Genomic DNA, 20,000 nt, shown 5'->3' on the forward strand with positions numbered 1-20,000 from the left:
AGCTACTTGCACCACTGTATTACTATAGTAGATAATATCTTCTAATTAGGGGTAAATGCATTCTACCTAGACCTATGCTGCGCGATTCGACCGGTCTAGGTCCTTGTGGTATACTGATATTTTGTATCGCTATCTCTGCAAGAGCATGCTTGCACATTTACACCCTGAACAACACTATAAATACAGACTCATATCTATCAGATCAGAGGACAAATCTTTTTACTATCAACATATTATTAGTTCTTCTTCTTCTCTACTACTTCTCTAAACTTGAGACTCTCGCGCGTACTTTATTTGTGGAACGCATCTTTTCTTCCACCAATATTTTCGTTTTTTTTTTGTCAAGGCTACTGAATATCTAATATCTATCAATAAATTTTGCGTACTAAATGCTCCAAAAAGTCTCCCCTGTTCCAAATTACTCATTGTATTACCCTGTTGCCTGTTCCAAATGTCTAGCTTTTCTTATAGTTCCTCTAAGACTTAAATATCAGAAAAATATATATTTTACTCATACTTGGACAATTGACGCGTGGAGTGCTGGGTTGATGTGCATAAAAATGTATAGCTGTAGCCGTCTCTGCAACTTCTATTACTTGAACAAAAAGGGCTGAATTCATCCATAACAATTCAAAACATACAGATCTAAGGGCAATCAAGTTTCTGTCAAGTCTGTACTTTTCAAAACCCTTTTCTGATAAAAAGAGGTACGGTACAACTAAATTTAAGCCAATAAAAAGCCACTTTATCTATGGTAAAACAATGAAAAATACATCAATAGCTTTTTTCTAGTTCTCCCATGAACAAATCATACTGCTTTTTTTGGCCTATGGAGAGGTTGATGAGGCATGGAGCTAGTGATGGCAATAATACACCATCCTCCGCCGACTTGTGGGGTCAAGAAGATCCTGGCCTTCTCTCTCTCTCTTTCTCTCGTTGCCACATTTCTCTCATTCCTTCACCACACAACTCTCTATCATCTCTCTCTCTCTCATGATTTCACTTAATAAGGAGATAATCTTATGTGCATAACATGTGAGAGGAGAGGCATTTGAGGGAGAGGATATCTCTTGATTGTCAGCATCCCCCCTTTCTCCCCTTTATATAATTTCCTCAACTCATGGAGACCTAAACCCACCAGGCCCCTGCACTCCTCGTATTGCAAGAATCTCTCTCTCTCTCTCTCTCTCTCTCTCTCTCTCTCTCTCTCTCTCTCTCTCTAAATGAAGAGCCTCCCCTCCAAGACCCCTGCAACATCTCAAGCAAAATTTCTGGATCAGTGAGTGGAGAGGACATCTCTCTCCGATAGCTTCATGCGCGAATCCTAATTAAGGTAAGCTTTCTCTCTCTATCACTCACTACTAAGTACCATCGCTTGCATGTACATCTGCTTGAGCCAGTCCATTTACAGAGCTTTAAATCCATGGCGAGTTTGCAGAAATCAAACTGCAACCACATCAAGATCACTGCGGTTTTTCTTTGCATCGCAACAAAAGTTATCTTAGCCGACAAGTTGAAGTTCAGTTTCTCACTTCTTTAACATCAATTTCTGGAATACAAATATTTGGACTTCGGTGGTTTTTTTTTATGGCGCCTTTTAATATGCATGGGTACAATACAATCCAAAGACATATACAATTCTCCTTTGCCCATTTAAGACTGAAAAAAATGTCCATGGAGTTCACTTCTCCCATACTGGAGAAGTAAAGGTGTTTAGTTGCCACACACACGCGTCTAGTAAGTGCTTATTATAAGTTATTTTGCATTTTATGTCCATTCAAGAAAAATATTTTTGTTTCCCAAAGAATTAGCTGTCGATTCATTGAATACTACTTGTACCAATTTTGCCATGGCACCAGCTGCAAACATTAAATCCATGTGTTGCATAGTCCAATATTTCCATCATGCAAGCAATTCTCTCGCGCACCAACCCCCTCTCGCTTGCAATGAACCTGGCATCTGTAGCTGTACATGCATTTCATGCTAGCTGCACTGGATGTTTCAGACTTTTAGTCCACATCCCACTAGTTAAGGGGTCCATTCAGTATTACAAAGAAGCCGAAAGGCGTCGCAATAGGCAAACTTCTGACAACTGTTGATATGTTTGAAAGCCAACCAAAGAATTTATCCATTATTTGCATGTGCTCAAAGTCCACACTGCTGCATGCTCAACTACGCATGGCAAGCCTGCATTTTGTACCCTGATGAAGCCTGCATACATAAATGGACGCTGGGATGATTCCAAGTTGCCAACATCTTGTGCAGAAAAGAGTGAGCGGAAAAAGGAGAGGAATAGCAAGCAACCAGCCATGCATGTCTGGTGGAGCCTTGTGGGGTGAGGCCTGCTTGAGGTGAGCACTATTCCATCTGAAAGCAGCACAGAGTATTAGTGCCATCACCACTGTTTGTCCTCTAGCACCCCCCCCCCCCCCTCTACATGTTATGCTACAAGCTGGAATTTGGTGCATGATGAGGCTTCAAGGGACATGAGTTGCATGGAGGCCCCATATGTCTTCCCTAATGCCTTGATGCTTCGGGCACTGAGGAAATGCTAGGTACACAAGCACAAAACAGATTCACCAGGTTTCAGGGATTCACAGCTCCTAGAAATCATCTTCTTTTGGATTTTTCCTCCCCAAAAATAAAGCAAGCATTACTTTATTATTTATTTTCACCATCAACCAAGTAGTGTAGCATCTATCCTTAAAGGAAAATCTAAATTACCTTATCTTAGATTTTGCTTCCTTAAAAAGCTGCCTCTAATGAGGCCTGATCTACCACTCACACCTTTGTCACTAATGTGGCCAGCACCCTGTCTCTGTATTGGATGATGAGTGTATGTGTTGTGTGGTCTGGGCACAGGTCACATCAACACACCATCAACAAAAGGTGAGTCAGCCTACTCGAATCACAAGACCCCTAATATGTGTGTGTTTGTGTGTGACTATGATTATGAGGTCATGCTTGCATAAACCCAAGAAAATGCATGCAAAAAACACATCAATAATATACATTTTTCTCAAAGATATTCTGACGAAAGGCCGTAGAGAGCTAGGATGGGCGATGGGGCGCACACACACAATGGAAAGTGTGGTCCTGAAAGCTCCTCTCCTCCTAGAGTATATATATTAGAAGGGCTGGTTGTGCTTTTCCTCCAAATGAGAAGGGGCAGGACCACATCTCAGTCACCTCACATTTTCCATGAGCTCGAGGTTCAGCTTTCTAGCTGGCAGATCTTAAGGTTTCAGAGTTTTTCTTTTTAATTTATCGAGGTATGGTAAGGATCCACTTTAGCATGATACAATGCATCTGTGTCGCTTGAAGGGGAAGCTTTTTATTGAGTCTTAGAAGTTTGCTTTCATCACCTTTTCAAGTTCTTTTTGTGTCAGGTTCTGCGATTTTCATAAGCACTTGCAATTGACAAGCTTTATTTGTGATGTTTTGCGTGATTTTAGTATTTGAATGTGATTTCTACTGATTATTGTCAACAAAGCTTCACTCGGTCCTATAATTTGTTTATTTTCAGGAACTCCTGTACAATCTGTTCTGTTCTAGCCAAGGCTCTCAAAATAAACACAGCTTGACTGGTAACAACCTGTTTCCGGAAATACTGCCTACAAGACATTACTACTGAGCAAGATATTGTTTGACAAGTTTGTGGAAAATTTTGGACAGTTTGAGCAAATCATCACATGATTTTCCCTTTTTTTCTGAACTAGTATTATTTCGATAGTCAAAGAAACGCTCGACAAGGTGATTCTTTCTGTTTTTGTCAGAAATTGGACGAAATGGACAGTTTGTAGTTCAATAAATTGTGAATGCTGGTCACTAACTGCACTCTGCTCCTCTTATTTTCGAAGAAATTTATGTTCTCCTCTTATTTTCGAAGAAATTTATGCGCTCCTCTTATTTTCGAAGAAATTCAACTAAAGCTTTCTGGGAATTAAGAGATCTTGCTTCATTAGCAGGAGCTGATCAAGAAGACCATCGCAATGAAGTACATGAAGCTTGGAACAAAACCCGATACATTCTACACCGCCGAAGCAGTCAGGTAACTGTCATGTAGTCTCTTAATTTTTTTCTTTAGGAAATTTTTGCTTTTATGCCATATAACATATTTTGGAGAGAAGTGAGATCAATATAACTTTATGTCGACAAGAATTAGTAGAGTTACTTAACAACTTTTAGCTGTTATGGCATTGTAGGTCAGTAGTATCGGACATACCTGCCGATCTCATCATCCATGTCAACAACACCAAGTATCAGCTACACAAGGTACTAACGCTTTTCATTGACGCAAAGTAATTATCATTTTCTGTTTTAAAACATTGTATACATTGCTTACGAAGTGCTAATCAAGTAGTGTTTTCCACAAGATTCTGCGCCTATGCGTACTTGCTATTCGCACTGCGCATATCCCTAGTTACAATCCGAAACACTGTGAGTTACAACTTGTTAGGTAGATCAATTACAACTTCATGTCCAAAAATATATAATTGCAACACGAGAAGCTAACACTGTGAGTTACAACTTGTTATTCGCACTGCGCACATCTCCCTGTTACAATCCGAAACACTATAAGTTACAACTTGTTAGGTAGACCAGCTACAATTATAACTTGTTATTCATACTGCGCACATCCCCTAGTTACAACTCGAAACACTGTGAGTTACAACTTGTTAGGTAGACCAGTTACAATTCACGTTCATAAATGCATAATTGCAACACGATAAGTTAACACTGTGAGTTACAACTTGTTATTCGCATTGCACACATCCCCCCATTACAACCCGAAACACTGTGAGTTACAACTTGTGGGGTATGTGCAGATATGAACTACAGTGAACATACCTGCATAATATACATACAGTATATATATATATATATATATATATATATATATATATATATATATATATATATATATATATATATATATATATATATATATATATATTCGCAGATTTACGTAGTCAAAAGTAATTGTAGGAACTTGTTAGTCAACTGAAATACCCTTATCGCCTCATCCAATGCGAGGAACATCTCCCCTGTAAAGATTATGCTCCATACTGAAAGTGCAAAGCTCATTGACAAAACATATCTTCAGCAATCAACTCCAGTTGCAACCACTTCTAAAGGCTCGCAAATCTGATAGCTACTACCTTTACACCACTCTGAATAATTAAGTCATTCGACGAACATACATTAGGAAGGGGGCGCTGAACGAGATCCATCTTTCTATGATAGTTTGTGGTGTCACATGTTCCCCTTTATCACTTTCTTTCCATAGGCATCGTTACGGCGCTTTTACTAAGTTGCCGTAATCAATGAACGAATCTCGGTTGGTTCATCGGCTTGAGGATCTGCTTTACCAAGATTGTCATAGCTCACATGCCAAACGGAATGCATAAGAGCGTAAACAATGCCCGTCTCATGCTTTTTCAGATACACGCTTCAAAAGCTTCTTCTGAATAACATGCAAAACTAGTAAAGCATGTTGGAAGAATAGAATGTCCAGTTCCTCTTTAAGTCTTGTCTCGTGAATGCCACTGATGAGAGTAGTTTACTGGCAATTTGTAAAGTGATCAAGTGGCGAAAGCCATTATTTGCCTGCAGTTTCCAAGGGTCGGTACTGACAGGCCGTGGCGGTTTTGCAGCACTCTGCTTATGCTCTTGTTCCTGGTCTTTCCTTGATCCTTGTTTTTGTCTAATTCTATAAAATAATGACCTAACTTCTACTAGTAGTCTTGGATAATATATGCATACAAAGAAGCATTCAGGTAGAGAATACGTGCTTTAATCAAGAGGATTCCCTCTGAAACTATTTTGGCAGATTTGCATGTCACTCTTACATCTGAACTGGTTGGTAACTTGAGACAAAGTAACTCCAAATTCTGAACTTTTGCATTTTGTTGCTTCCACATTATTTGCAGCTGCAACTTGGTCAGCACTATGAAAATGTTGCGGTCCGATGACATCGATTGCTATCTGCATTACAAAGTATGCCAACAAATATCTAGAGCTGACCTTCCTGAAAAAAAAAACAAAGAGAATGATAATGCTGCACAAGTTTCTCTTGCTTTTGTGCATCAATAGACAATAGAACTACATACCACAACAACGTAAACTACAAAGTACAAATCCATATTGTTGGCTTCAGTGAACTACTGAATCGACGTAACAGTTAAATATGTTTTGTGTAATTTTCCCGGTACCTTAAAAATGAAAATAGCAGATAATTCGGAAGGGGGACTTCAAGCGATTGCCTCCAGGTAGATGAGAGCATCTTTTCAGGACAAGAGCTCAAAATTACACCAAATTTATTGAAAGATGAGAGTACAGAGACTCGAAGAGAAAATCTTTAATCCTTGATAGATGACTAGTACTGAATTTCAGGACAACACCTAAAATTCACGTAGCAGGGCAGCAATTTTGTGGCTTTGCCCCTTTCCAATGTCCAGCCTCTTGATTTCAGGTGTTGTTTACCTGTAGTTCCCGCTGCTCCTCATGTGCGGCCTCCTGCAGCGCCTCTGCTCCGACACCGACGACGGCGACGAGGAGCCCGTGCCCGTGGCGCTCCACGACATCCCGGGCGGCGAGGAGGCCTTCGAGCTGTGCGCCAAGTTCTGCTACGGCATCTCCATCAGCATCAGCGCGGGGAACCTGGTGCCGGCGATGCTGGCGGCGCGGTTTCTCCGGATGACGGAGGCCGTCGCCAAGGGGAACCTGGTGGCAAAGCTCGAGACCTTCTTCGACTCCTGCGTCCTGCAGGGGTGGAAGGACTCCATCGCCGCGCTGCAGGCGGCGTGGCGGATGGCCGGGTGGAGCGAGAGCCGCATCGTGCAGCCCTGCATCGACTCCATTGTTGAGAAGATCCTCATGCCGCCATCCAAGGTCAGTCACTTTGCTGTCTTCTGCTAGTTGTGGTTGGTTTGGCGCCAACTTTTCAAAGGGTGATGTCACTGCAATGGCTATCTTGCCCAACTCACAGCCCGGCCCAGTTACATTTTATTTCATTTATTAGTGCTTTTTTTCAGGAAATAGAATCTTTATTGGTGTTAGATGAACCATATATTGGGCACGGTTACAAAGTCGATAACTACCCAAGTCGCTTCTAGGACTCGGACCCAGGCGACCATTTGGGTTAAATACCATTGCGCCATTGGACTTTTTCAGCTTGGGTCATGTGGTGCATAAAACCCGTCACAAACCTCGATGAAATAAGTTCTCTTTTACAAGGATGAATTTCACATAGTTTTATATAAATTGTAGTAAGTCGTACAAACCATATCAAATTTCTTTGTAAATCCTCCAATCAAGAAAGGTCTTTAATTTAGCCTGTAGCTTCATCTTGAGCACTCAGGGGACATTTTGTACAGGTCACCTGGTCCTACACATACACCAGACCGGGGTACACGAGGAGGCCCCACCAGTCAGTCCCCAAGGACTGGTGGACGGAGGACATCTCGGAGCTGGACGTCGAGGTGTTCCGGTCGGTCATCTCCACCGTGCGCGCGTCGCGGCTTCTCCCGCCGCCGCTCATCGGCGAGGCGCTCCACGTCTACGCGTGCAAGCACCTCGTCGACCCACTGCACTCTGGCAGCGGCGCTGGCGCAGCCGCCAACGGCGTCCTCCATCAGGCGCAGAGCTCGGCGGCGGGCGAGGAGACGCTGGCGAATCAGCGGCGCGTGCTGGAGTCCATCGTTACTATGATCCCCGGCGAGGCGGGGTCAGTCACCGGCCGGTTCCTCCTCCGTCTGCTGCGTGTGGCGAACTACGTGGGCGCGTCGTCGTCGACGCGCGCGCAGCTGATCAGGCAGGCCGGGTCCCAACTCGACGAGGCGAGGGCAGCGGACCTGCTCATCCCGCTGCCGTCCGATCCGTATGCGTACGACGTCGGCGCGGCAGAGGCCGTGCTGGAGCACTTCTTGGCGCAGTTCCAGCGGCTGGCGGCGCCCGACGAGCGGCGGCGGGTAGGCGCCGCCATGGAGAAGGTGGCCAGGATCTTCGATGAGTACCTGCGGACCATCGCGCTCGACCGGGACTTCCCCGTCGGAAAGTTCGTCGACCTCGCCGAGTGCTTGCCGGACTTCGCCCGCAGCGACCACGACGGCCTCTACTACGCCATCGACACCTATCTCAAGGTTTCAAATCAATCACTAATTATTGTGCTCCACAGGACGCTAAGAAATCCCTGAACTTTTATGATGTATTTGAGATTATCAATGGCGCGCAGGAGCACCCGGAGCTGAGCAAGGCAGACAAAAAGCGGCTGTGCCGGCTGATCGACTGCCGGAAGCTGTCGACGGACGTGCGGGCGAAGGCAATATCCAACGACCGGATGCCACTGCGCACCATTGTACAGCTGCTCTTTGTCGAGCAGGAGAGGACCATCGGCGGCGTTGGTGCCAGCCATGGCGCCATCGCACCGGAAGGGCCCTCCCTGGACGCCATCTCCAGGCTCGCTGCAAGAACCAAGGAGGACGAACCAGCGCCGTCATCCGCTGGCCACAAATCGGACGTGCACCGGCTACGTGGCGACCGTGCCCAGGGGGCCGATGGCGCGGCCATGACGAGGTCGCTGTCGGCATCGACCAAGACGGCAGCGGCGGCAAGGAAGGAGAGGACGCCGGAGGAGAGGGGAAGCAGGATGAGGAACAAGCAGTGATGAAAGCAAAGTGTGCATGATCATACAGAGTCTCCCTTGTTTTCTGATCCCCTTGCTTCCAATTTGTTCATACTTGTGATTCTTGATTTTTTTTTTCTCTCTTGATTTCAGCGCATCCCATTTTTGGTGGGAGATGTAAGAGGCATCCATGTTGAAACTTGAAAGATGAGAGAGGGGTAGATTTTGTAATTAATATGGATGGGAGATTAATAAGTGGCTACAGTCATACAATCTAGGATAGCTCACCAATGAAGGAAAGGTTCATGTTGATCAGATTCTTCCTCCCTCTGTAATTAGTGTTAATCTTCTTTGAATTTCAAGCTTTGCCCAGTCGAGTCGTGTTAGCAACTGAGAAATTGACCTCTTGTACATCAAATATCTGCCAGTTTCAACAGACCGTACAAATTTGTTCGACATATGCCATATTTCAGTCAAATGCATCGTCTGTTTTAACACGCGTAATCCATATTATAACCAAAAGAAAATATTCAACGCTCCCTTAGAACAATTGTCAAAGCTGATTGTATTCTTAAAGAAAATCCTTAAATATCTCCTCGCAACAAGTTATTTCATATGCTACACGCTTGCATTGAACAATGTACAATATCTGATTCATCTTTCCCGACAAAACACATTACAGGAAAAGCAAAATCAAACGATGAGCTTAAAAAAAGCCCATCATCGACCTCACCTCTCACTAACAAGTAATCTCCAGACAATGGTAATCTGACTCTCATCGTAGCTCTGCCACAACTGCCCAAACAAGAATCTACCCTGCTTTCACTCACAAAACTGGCCTCCACACCTAAGCAATGCTTTGCAGTTTTGAACCATAAACCGAAAACCAGGTGCTGCTATGATAACACTAATTTGTTCCACACTATTGCAGAATTACACTTTTCAAGATGTGCGTTAGTGTCTATGTGAGTGCTTCCGACTTTTCCTAGAGCTTATGTCACCTCTCACCATCTTTCTTCGCTCAATAATTCTGGAAGCAAAACATATAAAGCCGATGACTGCCATGGCATACAAGGCTCTATAAGGCGCCAATGCCATGGAGCTAACAAAGGAATAAAAGCCGCCCAGGAGGTAGAGGAAGCTCAGCCCAACTTCGCCCCCTCTCCTTCCAGGTATCTTGAACGATATACAGCTGACATTTGGTTGTGATCCGAAAAGTCCATGCAGAATAACACCAACACAAATGGCAGAATCTATGAACCAGGGAAAATTCTGCCCCATTCCAATTCTCTGTAGAAAAAAAAAGGAACTGGTCATCATCATTGATGAAGCAGCATAGGATATGCAAAAGTTTTGAGCACAGTGGTAATGAGCATCCGATCTATATTTTGTTAAGAAGTTTTGCAGAATATCTGAGCTATAAAGTAGAAAACATATCGGTTCCCAAATCAACACTTGGCAATGTATTAAAGAGTGGGAGGTTCGTAGGATGTGGCTTGCTTTCACCAAGGGCATCCTATCGGAGTAGCTATATTCTGGCAAAAAAAATAAAAAAATAAAAAAAATACAAAACTATATTCCAAATTAAGATAGGCGTGATTAACTTGGAGCCAATATATCAAAGTATGATCTTAACTAGAGGTAGAAAGCTGCAGCCAGTTTACCACCTATAAAATGAGTATCCAGTATTGGTGACCATAAACAATTTATTTTCAGGAAATTTAAGTCATTTTAAGGCTTTTTGTGAATGAAACGAACCAATTCCAAGTTTCCAACAGCATTTCACGTTTCATTGCATATACAACTACAACAACAATAGGATCGCTGTTTTCTGATAGGGCAACTCTTGGTAAGACAATTCCTTTTTTGGCCTGTTGATGTTGCAAAGTGACTGCAAATTACTGGCGCATAAGCTTCAGTTTTTGGCACAAAGTTGTTTGTATCTTAGGGTGATGTTTTTTCTCCATTTTTGTGAAAGATATTTTGAATTATATGTTTATATGCAATGTAGTGCTCTAACATCTATTAAGAAATCAGGAGCTTGCCAATGTCCATGGAAATGACGAGGCAATGCTACCCACCAGAATGGCAATAGCACAGGCCTCACCAGCACACCATTGTGCATAGGCTTGACTCCCAGACTGATACAGCTCAAAGACATCCCCAAACTTAGCACGAGTATGCAGTGGTAGCATCCCGAGCAATCTGGTCAGCATCAGCAGCAATGCGAGGTGCTGCCACTGGCGGGGCACGAGGTGGACAGGGCCACTTGCTCGTGAGTAGCTATGAGGGCCACTTCCATCGAATTTCACTGGAGGGAGAGGGGCAACCACCAAGGCATTCCGCAGCAGCCTGATTCAGGGAGGAATGGACAGCAGTGACTTCAGGCAGGGGAGTCCTGGCGGTGGTGATCTGAGGCTACAGTGATAGGGAAAGCCAAGCAACAGCAGCCCTAGAAGCCCAGGTGGCAGTATCAGAGTCGAAGATGACTGTGCGGTGGCAGTCCAGTGCATCAGTGGGCTCAGGAGGCTAGGTCAAGCGTCGACCAGATCGGAGACAACCATTTTCATGGAGGCCCAATCTGAGCTCGCCATGCTTGGGAGCGATGGAATTGGGAGGTCGGATCCATGCTTAATGTGCTCAGGAACAGTGGGATCAGGCTACGATTCTGGAGTGTGTCCGGCTGAGATCCACATTGGCGGTGTCAGCCAAGAGGATTCACGACAACATTGGGCAAGGGAACTGGGTGGCAGCAGCTCTGAAGAGGCAAGGAGGTCGAGATACACAGGTTGCGGCAACAGTCCATGTTGGTAAGCAGACGATATAGAGAGGACAGCAATGGCAGCTCGGGCAGGAAGGTGGAGAAAGAAAAAGGAGAAGAGAGGTGGCAGTGGCAGCCTGGGTACAGTGACTTGTGGGAACTTAGGGTTACAGTTTTGGTAGTGGAGAGAGAAGCTAGGTGAGAGCAAAAGCTCGGTGACCATGTTCAGGAAACCCAACTTATCTATTCAAAGGGCCAAAGCCAAGATACACACATGCACTAGGTCATCAAAATGACAGAAAAGAGCCTAGCTAAGTGCACATACAACACGTGTATCTAACATACTGTAGTAAATACAATATTGGCTTCGATATAGCTGGTATATATTGCCCACATAATTAAGTGCACAAATAAGATAACCACTCACCAACCAAGATAACTTATCAATTGCGGACTAAGAAAGTTTGATAATAAAAACCAAGCTTCATCTTTTTTCTAGGTACTGATTTAACAAATGCACTGACTAGTTGGCTAATGCTCTATGGCTACTCAGTCCATTGAGATGACTGAATGCCAGTGCAGCTGACAGAAGCAGTTTGAGAAAGCGTATTTACATGTTGAGAAAATTTATCACCAGCCATTAGCGATAAGACAACTACTAAAGAAAACAGGCAACTTTAGATATTCAGGTAAGAAAGAATGACAAACCTGTAGCCAGGCAACAAGTGAAGGTGCAAACATGAGTGTAGTTAGAAGATGCAAGACCATGATTCCATGCCGACAGTCAAACAGTTCTAGTTGACTGTCGGTAAAGCTTTTAGCAGCTGTCGGAGTATCATCCATTGGAAGAAGTTGCTGAAGCCCATCTGGTTTACTTTTGGATAGCAGAGCAGGATCATCACCCGTCTTGGATTTATACAAATCCTTTTTCTGAGTGATACTACGAAAAGAAGCTGCTAAAAAACTGTTACAAAACCAAAGTATCCGCTTTAGTATTTAAAAATATTGCAATTACAAATGATATAATATATACATGGTGGGAGCATATGTTCATGCATTCAAGAAAGGGAATCTCCGTGCAACTACTAAAACAATCATGAAAAATATGTTTGAATATTCATCCATAAAGCAAATCATATATGTAATTACCAGATTAATTGTTGGAGATAAAACACAAATGAAGCATATACTGCTCACAAAATGCTCTCTTTCTTACACAGTGAAATTAGTAAGAACTAAAAATGTGTGCGGGAGTAAATACATTTCAGCAATTAAAACAAAACAAAAATATCCTCAAAAAAGGTTACAACGTACCTGCACAGGTTTGAATGAGAGTGGAAGGCATGTGAGAGAAGTAATAAACCAAGGCCAATTGCTGGATGAACCAAACAGGCAAGTGGCATAGTAGCAACTGCTACAATTAAATTTGGATTGTTCGTAATCATCTGGAAAATCTTTTTCAAAAAAGATCAGTTAATATCTGAATATAAGAGCCTACAAGAAAAGGAATGACAAAGTTATGCAGGTCTGAAGGCACTCTACTTCTAGAACGATGTTACCTTCAGTGACTGAAATGAGAATAAGAAAGTGGCGAACTGGCGAAGAAATGCAGATTGAACACCATCCTCCCATGATTGCCAGCTGTAGATCATTGTTGCAAGATTAGGAGAAAAAACTGATTTATGATTGTATGGTCACTGCAGAATTCATAAAGTAAAAGATACAACAATTGTGTGCTTCAGAACACAAATTACTTATGAAGTCACACTGGACAGGAGGTAAATAAACAAGAGATGGTTTTCCATAGGTGATAACCATAAAACAATCTGTAGATTAAATTCTACTAGAAAGAAAACAATTAATCATTTGCATAAGAATTAAGACTGGTCAGTTCTGAAATCATAGATATTCTCCTACTTGATGGATCAGAAAAATATTGTACCAGTGCTATTATTAATCAACAACGATCCCCTTGATAAGAAGAGTATAACACACACTGTCAAGTGATCAACTTCTCTTGCTGTGTCACCTAGGCGTGTGAACTCTGAAAATGCAGTTTCAAGCCCCTAAACTTGTTAAGTGGTTAGCGAGAGGTCCAAAACAGGCCAGCCAGCATCTACTAGCTTGTGTGGCACGCTGATTGTGTGCCAACGTGGAACTCGGTCGCCGCCCCAACCTTGCTCGCCATGCCCCACTTCCTCACCCTGCTCCTCTGCAGCTCATGTCTCCTCCCCTCTAAGTCATTATCTTGTACACCTTTTTGACAACCTTGTCCTCAAAAACTCCAGCCACCACAACAGAAGCACCACCGGAACCACCACCTTGTAGCCGCTGCTACTCACAAACACTTCTTCTGCCACTCCTTCGCATGGTAGCGGCAGTGCTCCATCTCGTCGTTCAGCCACTAATGTTTGGCATCCATGTCTTACTTCCTCTGCTAGAGTGCCAGCAACTTCCCACTACCAAATCACCGCCGCAATCGTGCCTCTCGCTGTTGCCGCCAATGCCATGTTGGCACTGTACCGGGTGTGGCATGCTTGCATTACGGGTTCCATGCTAGCACACAGTTAACAAGTTTAGGGGCCTAAAATAGTGTTTTCTATAATAATGGACCTAGGTGACACAGCATGGCAAGTTTAGGGATTGTCGGTGTATTTTACTCTAAAAGCTATGTACTCATACGAGAAGCAAGGTGCTCCAATGAAATGGAACATCTCCATCCCAAGACAAGTAGCAATTTTAAAACTAGCAGCTCTAAAACAGTACCAATCAGATCTCAATTAAATGTATCTTTAACAAGAAAAAAAATGGAAGAGACATAAAACATATTACTAATAAGAAAAAAGAAAATATATATTAGTGTGTACTGACCGTCTCTTGATGAAGACATGTAGAATGGCAGCCACATAAAGAATCAATTTTGAACTTATTATCAACAGAATTGTGAAACCATTAGCAACTATATAGCAGATCATAGTCACCAATAAGAAGGTCCCAAATGGTGGGTTTTGCTCCGTCATGAAAAATAAAAAGGCAACAAACAGAAGTATCGGCATGAAGCAAAGGAACATGAATGGGTTCGGGAGTCTCAGATTAGACTCTATAGCTGACAAAATGGATGGCACAGGAGAATCACGTTCCCATGCTGACGATTGCCGCATCAGACCAAAAAACATTACAGCCACCATGAAACCAAGAAGCTGCAATCAAACAGATTACAGGTTAAAATAAAATGCCATGGACGATCTTTTATGTAATTATCTGAATACAGTAAATAGCATTTCCATGAAAATATGGTGTGACATGTTAACAAAATGGAAACAATTAGATAATCATTAACTTGGTATTGTGAAACTCAGTTCCAGTGTGAAAAGATGGGAAGATAATATAGCAAGAAATCCATATCATATAACTTTAAACAATCAATGTGATCTAGCAGACAGTAACACAATTGTATCATCCTTGGTATATGAATACAACTAAAAAAAGGTAACAGACTGCAGTCGTGCATGGACAAAAGCGTATGCACACAACAAGATTACCTCTGATGAGTACAATAAAAAGAATCTGCTTGCAGCAGCACTAAGTGAAGCACGAGCACTGACTTTGTACGAGCAATGTGGGTCAGCCTGTAAAATTTCAAGACACATGATGTAATGAGTTCAAAGTTGAGAATCATTTGTTTTAATTTCTAGCAATAGGTAAATAAAAAAGGAGAAAAATAGCTCAGTGACACAAGGAAAATGCATATTATGCAACTTGACACCCCAAAGCTCTGATACTATTGTGAGACTGAAAAGTAATATTTGTTGGAAGTTGACACTGTTAGATAACAGTAACAACAATACTAAAATATTCAATATTGAAAGCAACCTTTCTTGATTCAGCCATCAGCCATCAAGCAGCATTCAAAGAAGAGCGAGAGCATCCTTAGCACTCTCTCTCTCACTCCTAATATTAAGCCCACCTTGTAAAATAGTTATATTGAATGAAGGATTTGTGCCACTGTAAGGTAATCCTTCGTGTGAGTGTAAGTATTTTGGGTTCCCGAAAGGGAAAACTATTTGTAAGCTATGTTTGTGAAAATGAAGTAGTGTTGTCTTTGAAAATCTCTTAGTCTTCTAGTTTGTCCATATGAGATGAGTTTTTATGCTATGTATTCTATAGGAGAAACCTCTTCGGTAGTTCTCAGGTAATCCCTGCATTTTGCATGATCATAATAAGGTAAGGAGAACTATGTGTCCGTAAAGAAGTGTTCCCATTGGGTGGAACTGCCTAGGATGATGGTAAAAACTTATCACATATGTTCATGACTAGGAATATCTAGGGGAAGCTTTGATACTCCTGAAATAAACTAGCGATAAGAACGGTGAGTACCGAGTAGGATTTTTACGACTATTGTGCAACCGGCTGAGTTGTTAGTTTCGCCAACCTGCAAAGATCCTGAATAACATCATCGAATACTACTGAATCAAGAAAGGTCGCTTTCAATATTGAATATTTTAGTATTGTTGTTACTGTTCAAATAGTATTTTAATAATATTAAATATTGATATATATATATATATATATTACTCTGTGTAATATCTCTAGAGTATAAAGGGTTCTTTGCATATTGTAACATGTACATGTATATATACTAGCTCAGGGTCTCTAGGGAATACAAGTTGCTATTCATAACATGGTGTCAGAGCTACAATTAGGGTTGGGTTTTCTCTCCTCTAGCCGTCCCTACGTGTTGCAACTTCCACACCGGTTGGTCATCTCCCGTCGCCCACCATCTCCTACCTCCACCCGATAAGATATTCGCCATTGCACCAACGCCGTCTCCACCATGCACGGATCCACACGCCTCCCAGCCGGCCACGCCGCTCTCCCCGTCAACTGGTCCATCACTAGCCGGATCCAATCCCCACTCGGGCAGCTGCCTTTGCAGCGCTCGCCAATCGCCTCCTGATGCGTCGCTCTATTGCCTCTGCAGCTGCTCACCGTAGCCGCCTCGTTGGTCCCACATGCTAGTGCACTGCTACCACGGATGGACCTGCCCACCTCCACACGCTGGCAGCCTCCATGTCGATGACCTCCGCGCCGGCAGCCTGATCCAAGCCGGTGGCCTGTCCGCGACTGACTCGTGCTGGCTCGCCGGCAGTTTCTGCCCCGCGGTTTTTGCTTTCCGTCACCGGGTTCAGTTGTATAACTAATTTGGCCAGCAGCTCAAAAAAAAAAATGCGGCAGCACATTGTTTTCTTTGCGCTCTCACAATCGCTTGTCACGTTCTCGTTATTGCTCACCGCTATCTTTGCGCTCTTGCCATCAACCGTTGCTTCTCTTTTACGCCCTCACTGTCATTCATCACTTCTTCAGGATGTTGTCGAGCATCGTTTAAGTTCTTTGGTGCTCGGTGATCTTTGATGGTCTTAAGTACCGGGACTTAGCGTAGCATATGCGCATTCACATATGTGGGCTTCGTCTTTAGGGTGTTCTCTCTAGCGACGTTCCTTTGCCTATCAGGAAGCTTTGGAGTTGTGCCGTGATCAGTTGTCTGTCTGTGTTCAGTAGATGGATAATGATGCTCGTACCTGCCGCGTTCTATCCTGGTTGCTAGTGTGGAGCCTAGGATTCCTTCTGAGACTATTGAGTTCTCTACCGCTTTTCAGATGTGAATTTATCTTCGTCCGACCTATGAGCTTTCTGGAGATGCTCTCTATCTGTTGTTCGCCATGAGCAATCTCTTCAGCAGGGTGATGCCACAATTGATGTGTTATATGCTCAAATGTCGGTTGTGTGGCGTCAGTTGGACTCCCTTTTAATTGATGGTTGCCGCTCCTATTAGTGTTGAACGTGATTTTTGACGTCTCTACGAGTTCCTATCTCGCCTTCATCTAGAGTTTGAGCAACGACGTGCTCAACTGCTTGCACAATATCCCTATGTCATGCTTGTGGAGGCTCTTACGGAGTTACGTTTGGAGGAGACTCGTCTACGTGGTCTTGGATTGTTGCCGCTTCTCTCAGTGTTGGTTGCTCGTCCACCTGCTACACCTACATCTTCGTCTACACCGACATCTGCTCCTCGTGCGACTCCTTCGTCTTCTGCAACCTCTTCATGTGGTGGTGGTCACCCTCACTGCACCTACTGTAGCAAGAGGGCCATGTTAAGGTGAATTGCTACTGGAAAATATAGTATCTTCGACGTTCCTCTGGTGCTTCTACCTCGATACCTATTCGACTAACACTCAGCAGGAGACTGCGACGCTGCTTCGCCGCCTGATTGCTATCTCTGGCTCTGCACCAACAAGTTATGCTGGTACTTCTACTCCCTTTTCTATCACTGAAAGATCACCTTCTACACAATCAGGTACTTCACCTTAGATTCTTAACTCAGGGGCATCTTTTCATATGACTTCTGTTTCTTCAAGTCTATCTTTGCTTCATTCTCTTGTTTCTTCTCTTCATATTGTTACTGTTGATGGTACTTCTCTTTCTGTTGCTGATCGGGACACCCTTATCACTTCTTTTAATGTTCCATCTGTTACTCATGTTCCCTAACTCACCATGCAGCTCATGTCAGCTGGTCAAGTTATTGACCATGTTTATCGCGTTATTCTAGATTTTGACTCTTGATGTGTTCAAAATCGTCACACGGGTGCTCTGGTTGGTACTGGCCCTCAGCGTCATAATTCTCAGCATCTATAAGAGCTTAACTGGCTTTGTCTTCCTTCCTTTCGTCGTCGGTCTTTCTGCTTTCTCAACAATTGGCTCCTTCCAGCAGTGGCATCGTCTTAATCATGTTTGTGGGTCACGTCTATCTTCATTAATTTGTCATGGTCTTTTAGGGTCTGTCTCACGTGCATCATCGTCTTGGTAAACAGATTCAGCTTCCTTATCCTCGTAGTGAGTCAGTGTCTCAATGTCCTTTTAATATTGTTCACTCAGATGTTTGGGCTCAGCTCCCTTCGTTCCAAAAGGGGGTCATAGCTACTATATTGCTTTTATAAATGATTTCTCTCGCCACATTTGGATTTATTTCATATCTTCTCGTAGCAAGGTGTTATCTATATATAAGCACTTCGCAGCTATGATTCGCACTTAGTTTGACACTCCTATTCATGTCTTTCGTATTGATTATGCTCCTCACAAGCTCCTCTTTCTTCTGGTATTGTTGAGCCTTTTTCTTTCCACTATACTCGTCATTCTCGTGCTGCCCATCTTGCTATGCCACGTTCTGATGAGTCATCTCCTTCTGGTGATTCAGTTCCTCCATCTTCTCATTGCTATTCTCTTTGTGATCGCCATTTGATTCGTCCTCCTGATCGTTTTGGCTTTGCTGATGCTGTTCCTGCCGAGCCGTCTTCTTATTGTGATATTCATTAGCAATAACAGCAGGCGATGGCAGAGGAACTTGTTGTTCTTGAGCGCACTGGCATGTGGGATCTTGTTCCTCTTCTCCCACATGTTCGCCCTATTACGTGCAAGTAGCTATATAAAGTTAAGACCTGCTCTGATGGTTCTCTTGAGCGCTACAAGGCTCGTCTTATCGCATGTGGTTTCCTACAGGAGCATGGTTGTGACTATGATAAGACTTGCTCTGGTGGCCCACATGACCGCAGTGCGCACTCTTCTTGTTGTTGCCTCTGTGCGATAGTGGTCTCTCCCAGCTTGATGTCAAGAATACCTTTCTTAATGGTGAGTTGCATTAGGAGGTCCACATGCACCTATCGCCAGGGTATTCTATTCCTAAAGACATGGTTTGTTGCCTTCGAACCTAATTTGAGCGTTTTTCTTTTGTGATCACTGTCGTTGGCTTTTTTGCTAGTGCTCATGATCCTGCGCTCTTTGTTCACACTTTCTCTTGTGATCGGACTCTTCTCTTGTATGTTAATGGTATGATCATTATAGTAAATGATTCTAAGTATATTGCTTTTGTAAAAGCTCGTCTCAACGAGTAGTTCCTTATGACCAATCTCGGTCCTCTTCATTACTTTCTTGGGATTGAGACTTCTACTTCTAAGGGCTTCTTCTTGTCCCAAGAGAAGTATATTCAAGATCTTCTTCATCGTGTTTTTCTCGCTGATGAGCACACTGTTGAGACTCCCATAAAGCTTAACCTTCAGCTTCGGTCCACTGATAGCGAGCTTCTTGTGGATCCCACTCGCTACCGTCATCTAGTTGGAAGTCTAATTTACCTTGGTGTCACTCGTCCTGACATTTCTTATGCAGTACACATCCTTAATCAGTTAGTTTCTGCTCACACTCACCTCTACTATAGTCATCTCTTGCGTGTTTTGCGCTTTCTTTGTGGAACTATCTCTCGTCGTCTCTTCTTTTCACACTCTAGCTCTTTACAGCTTCGTACTTATTCTGATTTTGGTGTTCCTTCTTCTACACCTACTCCTTTTTACTCAGACAGTACATGCGCTATTAGTATTGCTCAGGATTCGATGAAGCATGAGCTCACCAAGCATATTGGTCTTGATGCTTCTTACATACGGACACAAGTATAGGATGAGGTGATTGATCTTCAGTATGTTCCTTCCGAGTTTTAGTTAGCTGATTTCTTTACGAAGGCACAGAGTACACCTCAACATAGGTTCTATCTCTCCAAACTCAGTGTGG

The 20,000-nt window shown here is 43.2% G+C and overlaps 2 protein-coding genes across 29 annotated transcripts in view; one reads left to right on the forward strand and one right to left on the reverse strand.

Annotated features, from left to right (window-relative positions):
* Positions 1-913: 913 nt before the first annotated feature.
* On the forward strand, positions 914-8,938 carry LOC133901588 (BTB/POZ domain-containing protein At5g47800-like). Of its 27 annotated transcripts, none has more exons than XM_062342977.1 (9): positions 914-1,333; positions 1,412-1,518; positions 2,266-2,335; positions 3,527-3,587; positions 3,969-4,051; positions 4,206-4,275; positions 6,493-6,894; positions 7,380-8,144; positions 8,237-8,938. In XM_062342977.1, the coding sequence occupies exons 5-9, from the start codon at positions 3,993-3,995 to the stop codon at positions 8,666-8,668; spliced, it is 1,728 nt and encodes a 575-aa protein (XP_062198961.1). In that variant the 5' UTR covers positions 914-1,333; positions 1,412-1,518; positions 2,266-2,335; positions 3,527-3,587; positions 3,969-3,992; the 3' UTR covers positions 8,669-8,938. The 27 variants fall into 27 exon arrangements, with proteins under 27 accessions (XP_062198961.1, XP_062198967.1, XP_062198974.1 ...); XM_062342983.1 differs by lacking the exon at positions 1,412-1,518 and having other exon boundaries at positions 8,237-8,678; positions 8,780-8,938; XM_062342990.1 differs by lacking the exon at positions 2,266-2,335 and having other exon boundaries at positions 3,966-4,051.
* Positions 8,939-9,176: 238 nt separating this feature from the next.
* LOC133901587 (uncharacterized) overlaps positions 9,177-20,000 on the reverse strand; it is a 34,044-nt gene continuing 23,220 nt past the window's right edge. The window contains exons 13-18 of one of the 2 annotated variants that reach the window (XM_062342970.1): positions 14,930-15,016; positions 14,259-14,587; positions 12,947-13,028; positions 12,702-12,841; positions 12,096-12,351; positions 9,177-9,916 (exon numbers count right to left, since the gene is read on the reverse strand). In XM_062342970.1, coding sequence (XP_062198954.1) covers positions 9,581-9,916; positions 12,096-12,351; positions 12,702-12,841; positions 12,947-13,028; positions 14,259-14,587; positions 14,930-15,016 — 1,230 coding nt within the window. In that variant the 3' untranslated portion in view covers positions 9,177-9,580. The remainder of the gene's footprint in view (positions 9,917-12,095; positions 12,352-12,701; positions 12,842-12,946; positions 13,029-14,258; positions 14,588-14,929; positions 15,017-20,000) is intronic. The other variant, XM_062342971.1, reaches the window with a different exon arrangement.

Source organism: Phragmites australis, chromosome 20 (assembly GCF_958298935.1).
Source record: "Phragmites australis chromosome 20, lpPhrAust1.1, whole genome shotgun sequence".
NCBI lineage: Eukaryota > Viridiplantae > Streptophyta > Magnoliopsida > Poales > Poaceae > Phragmites > Phragmites australis.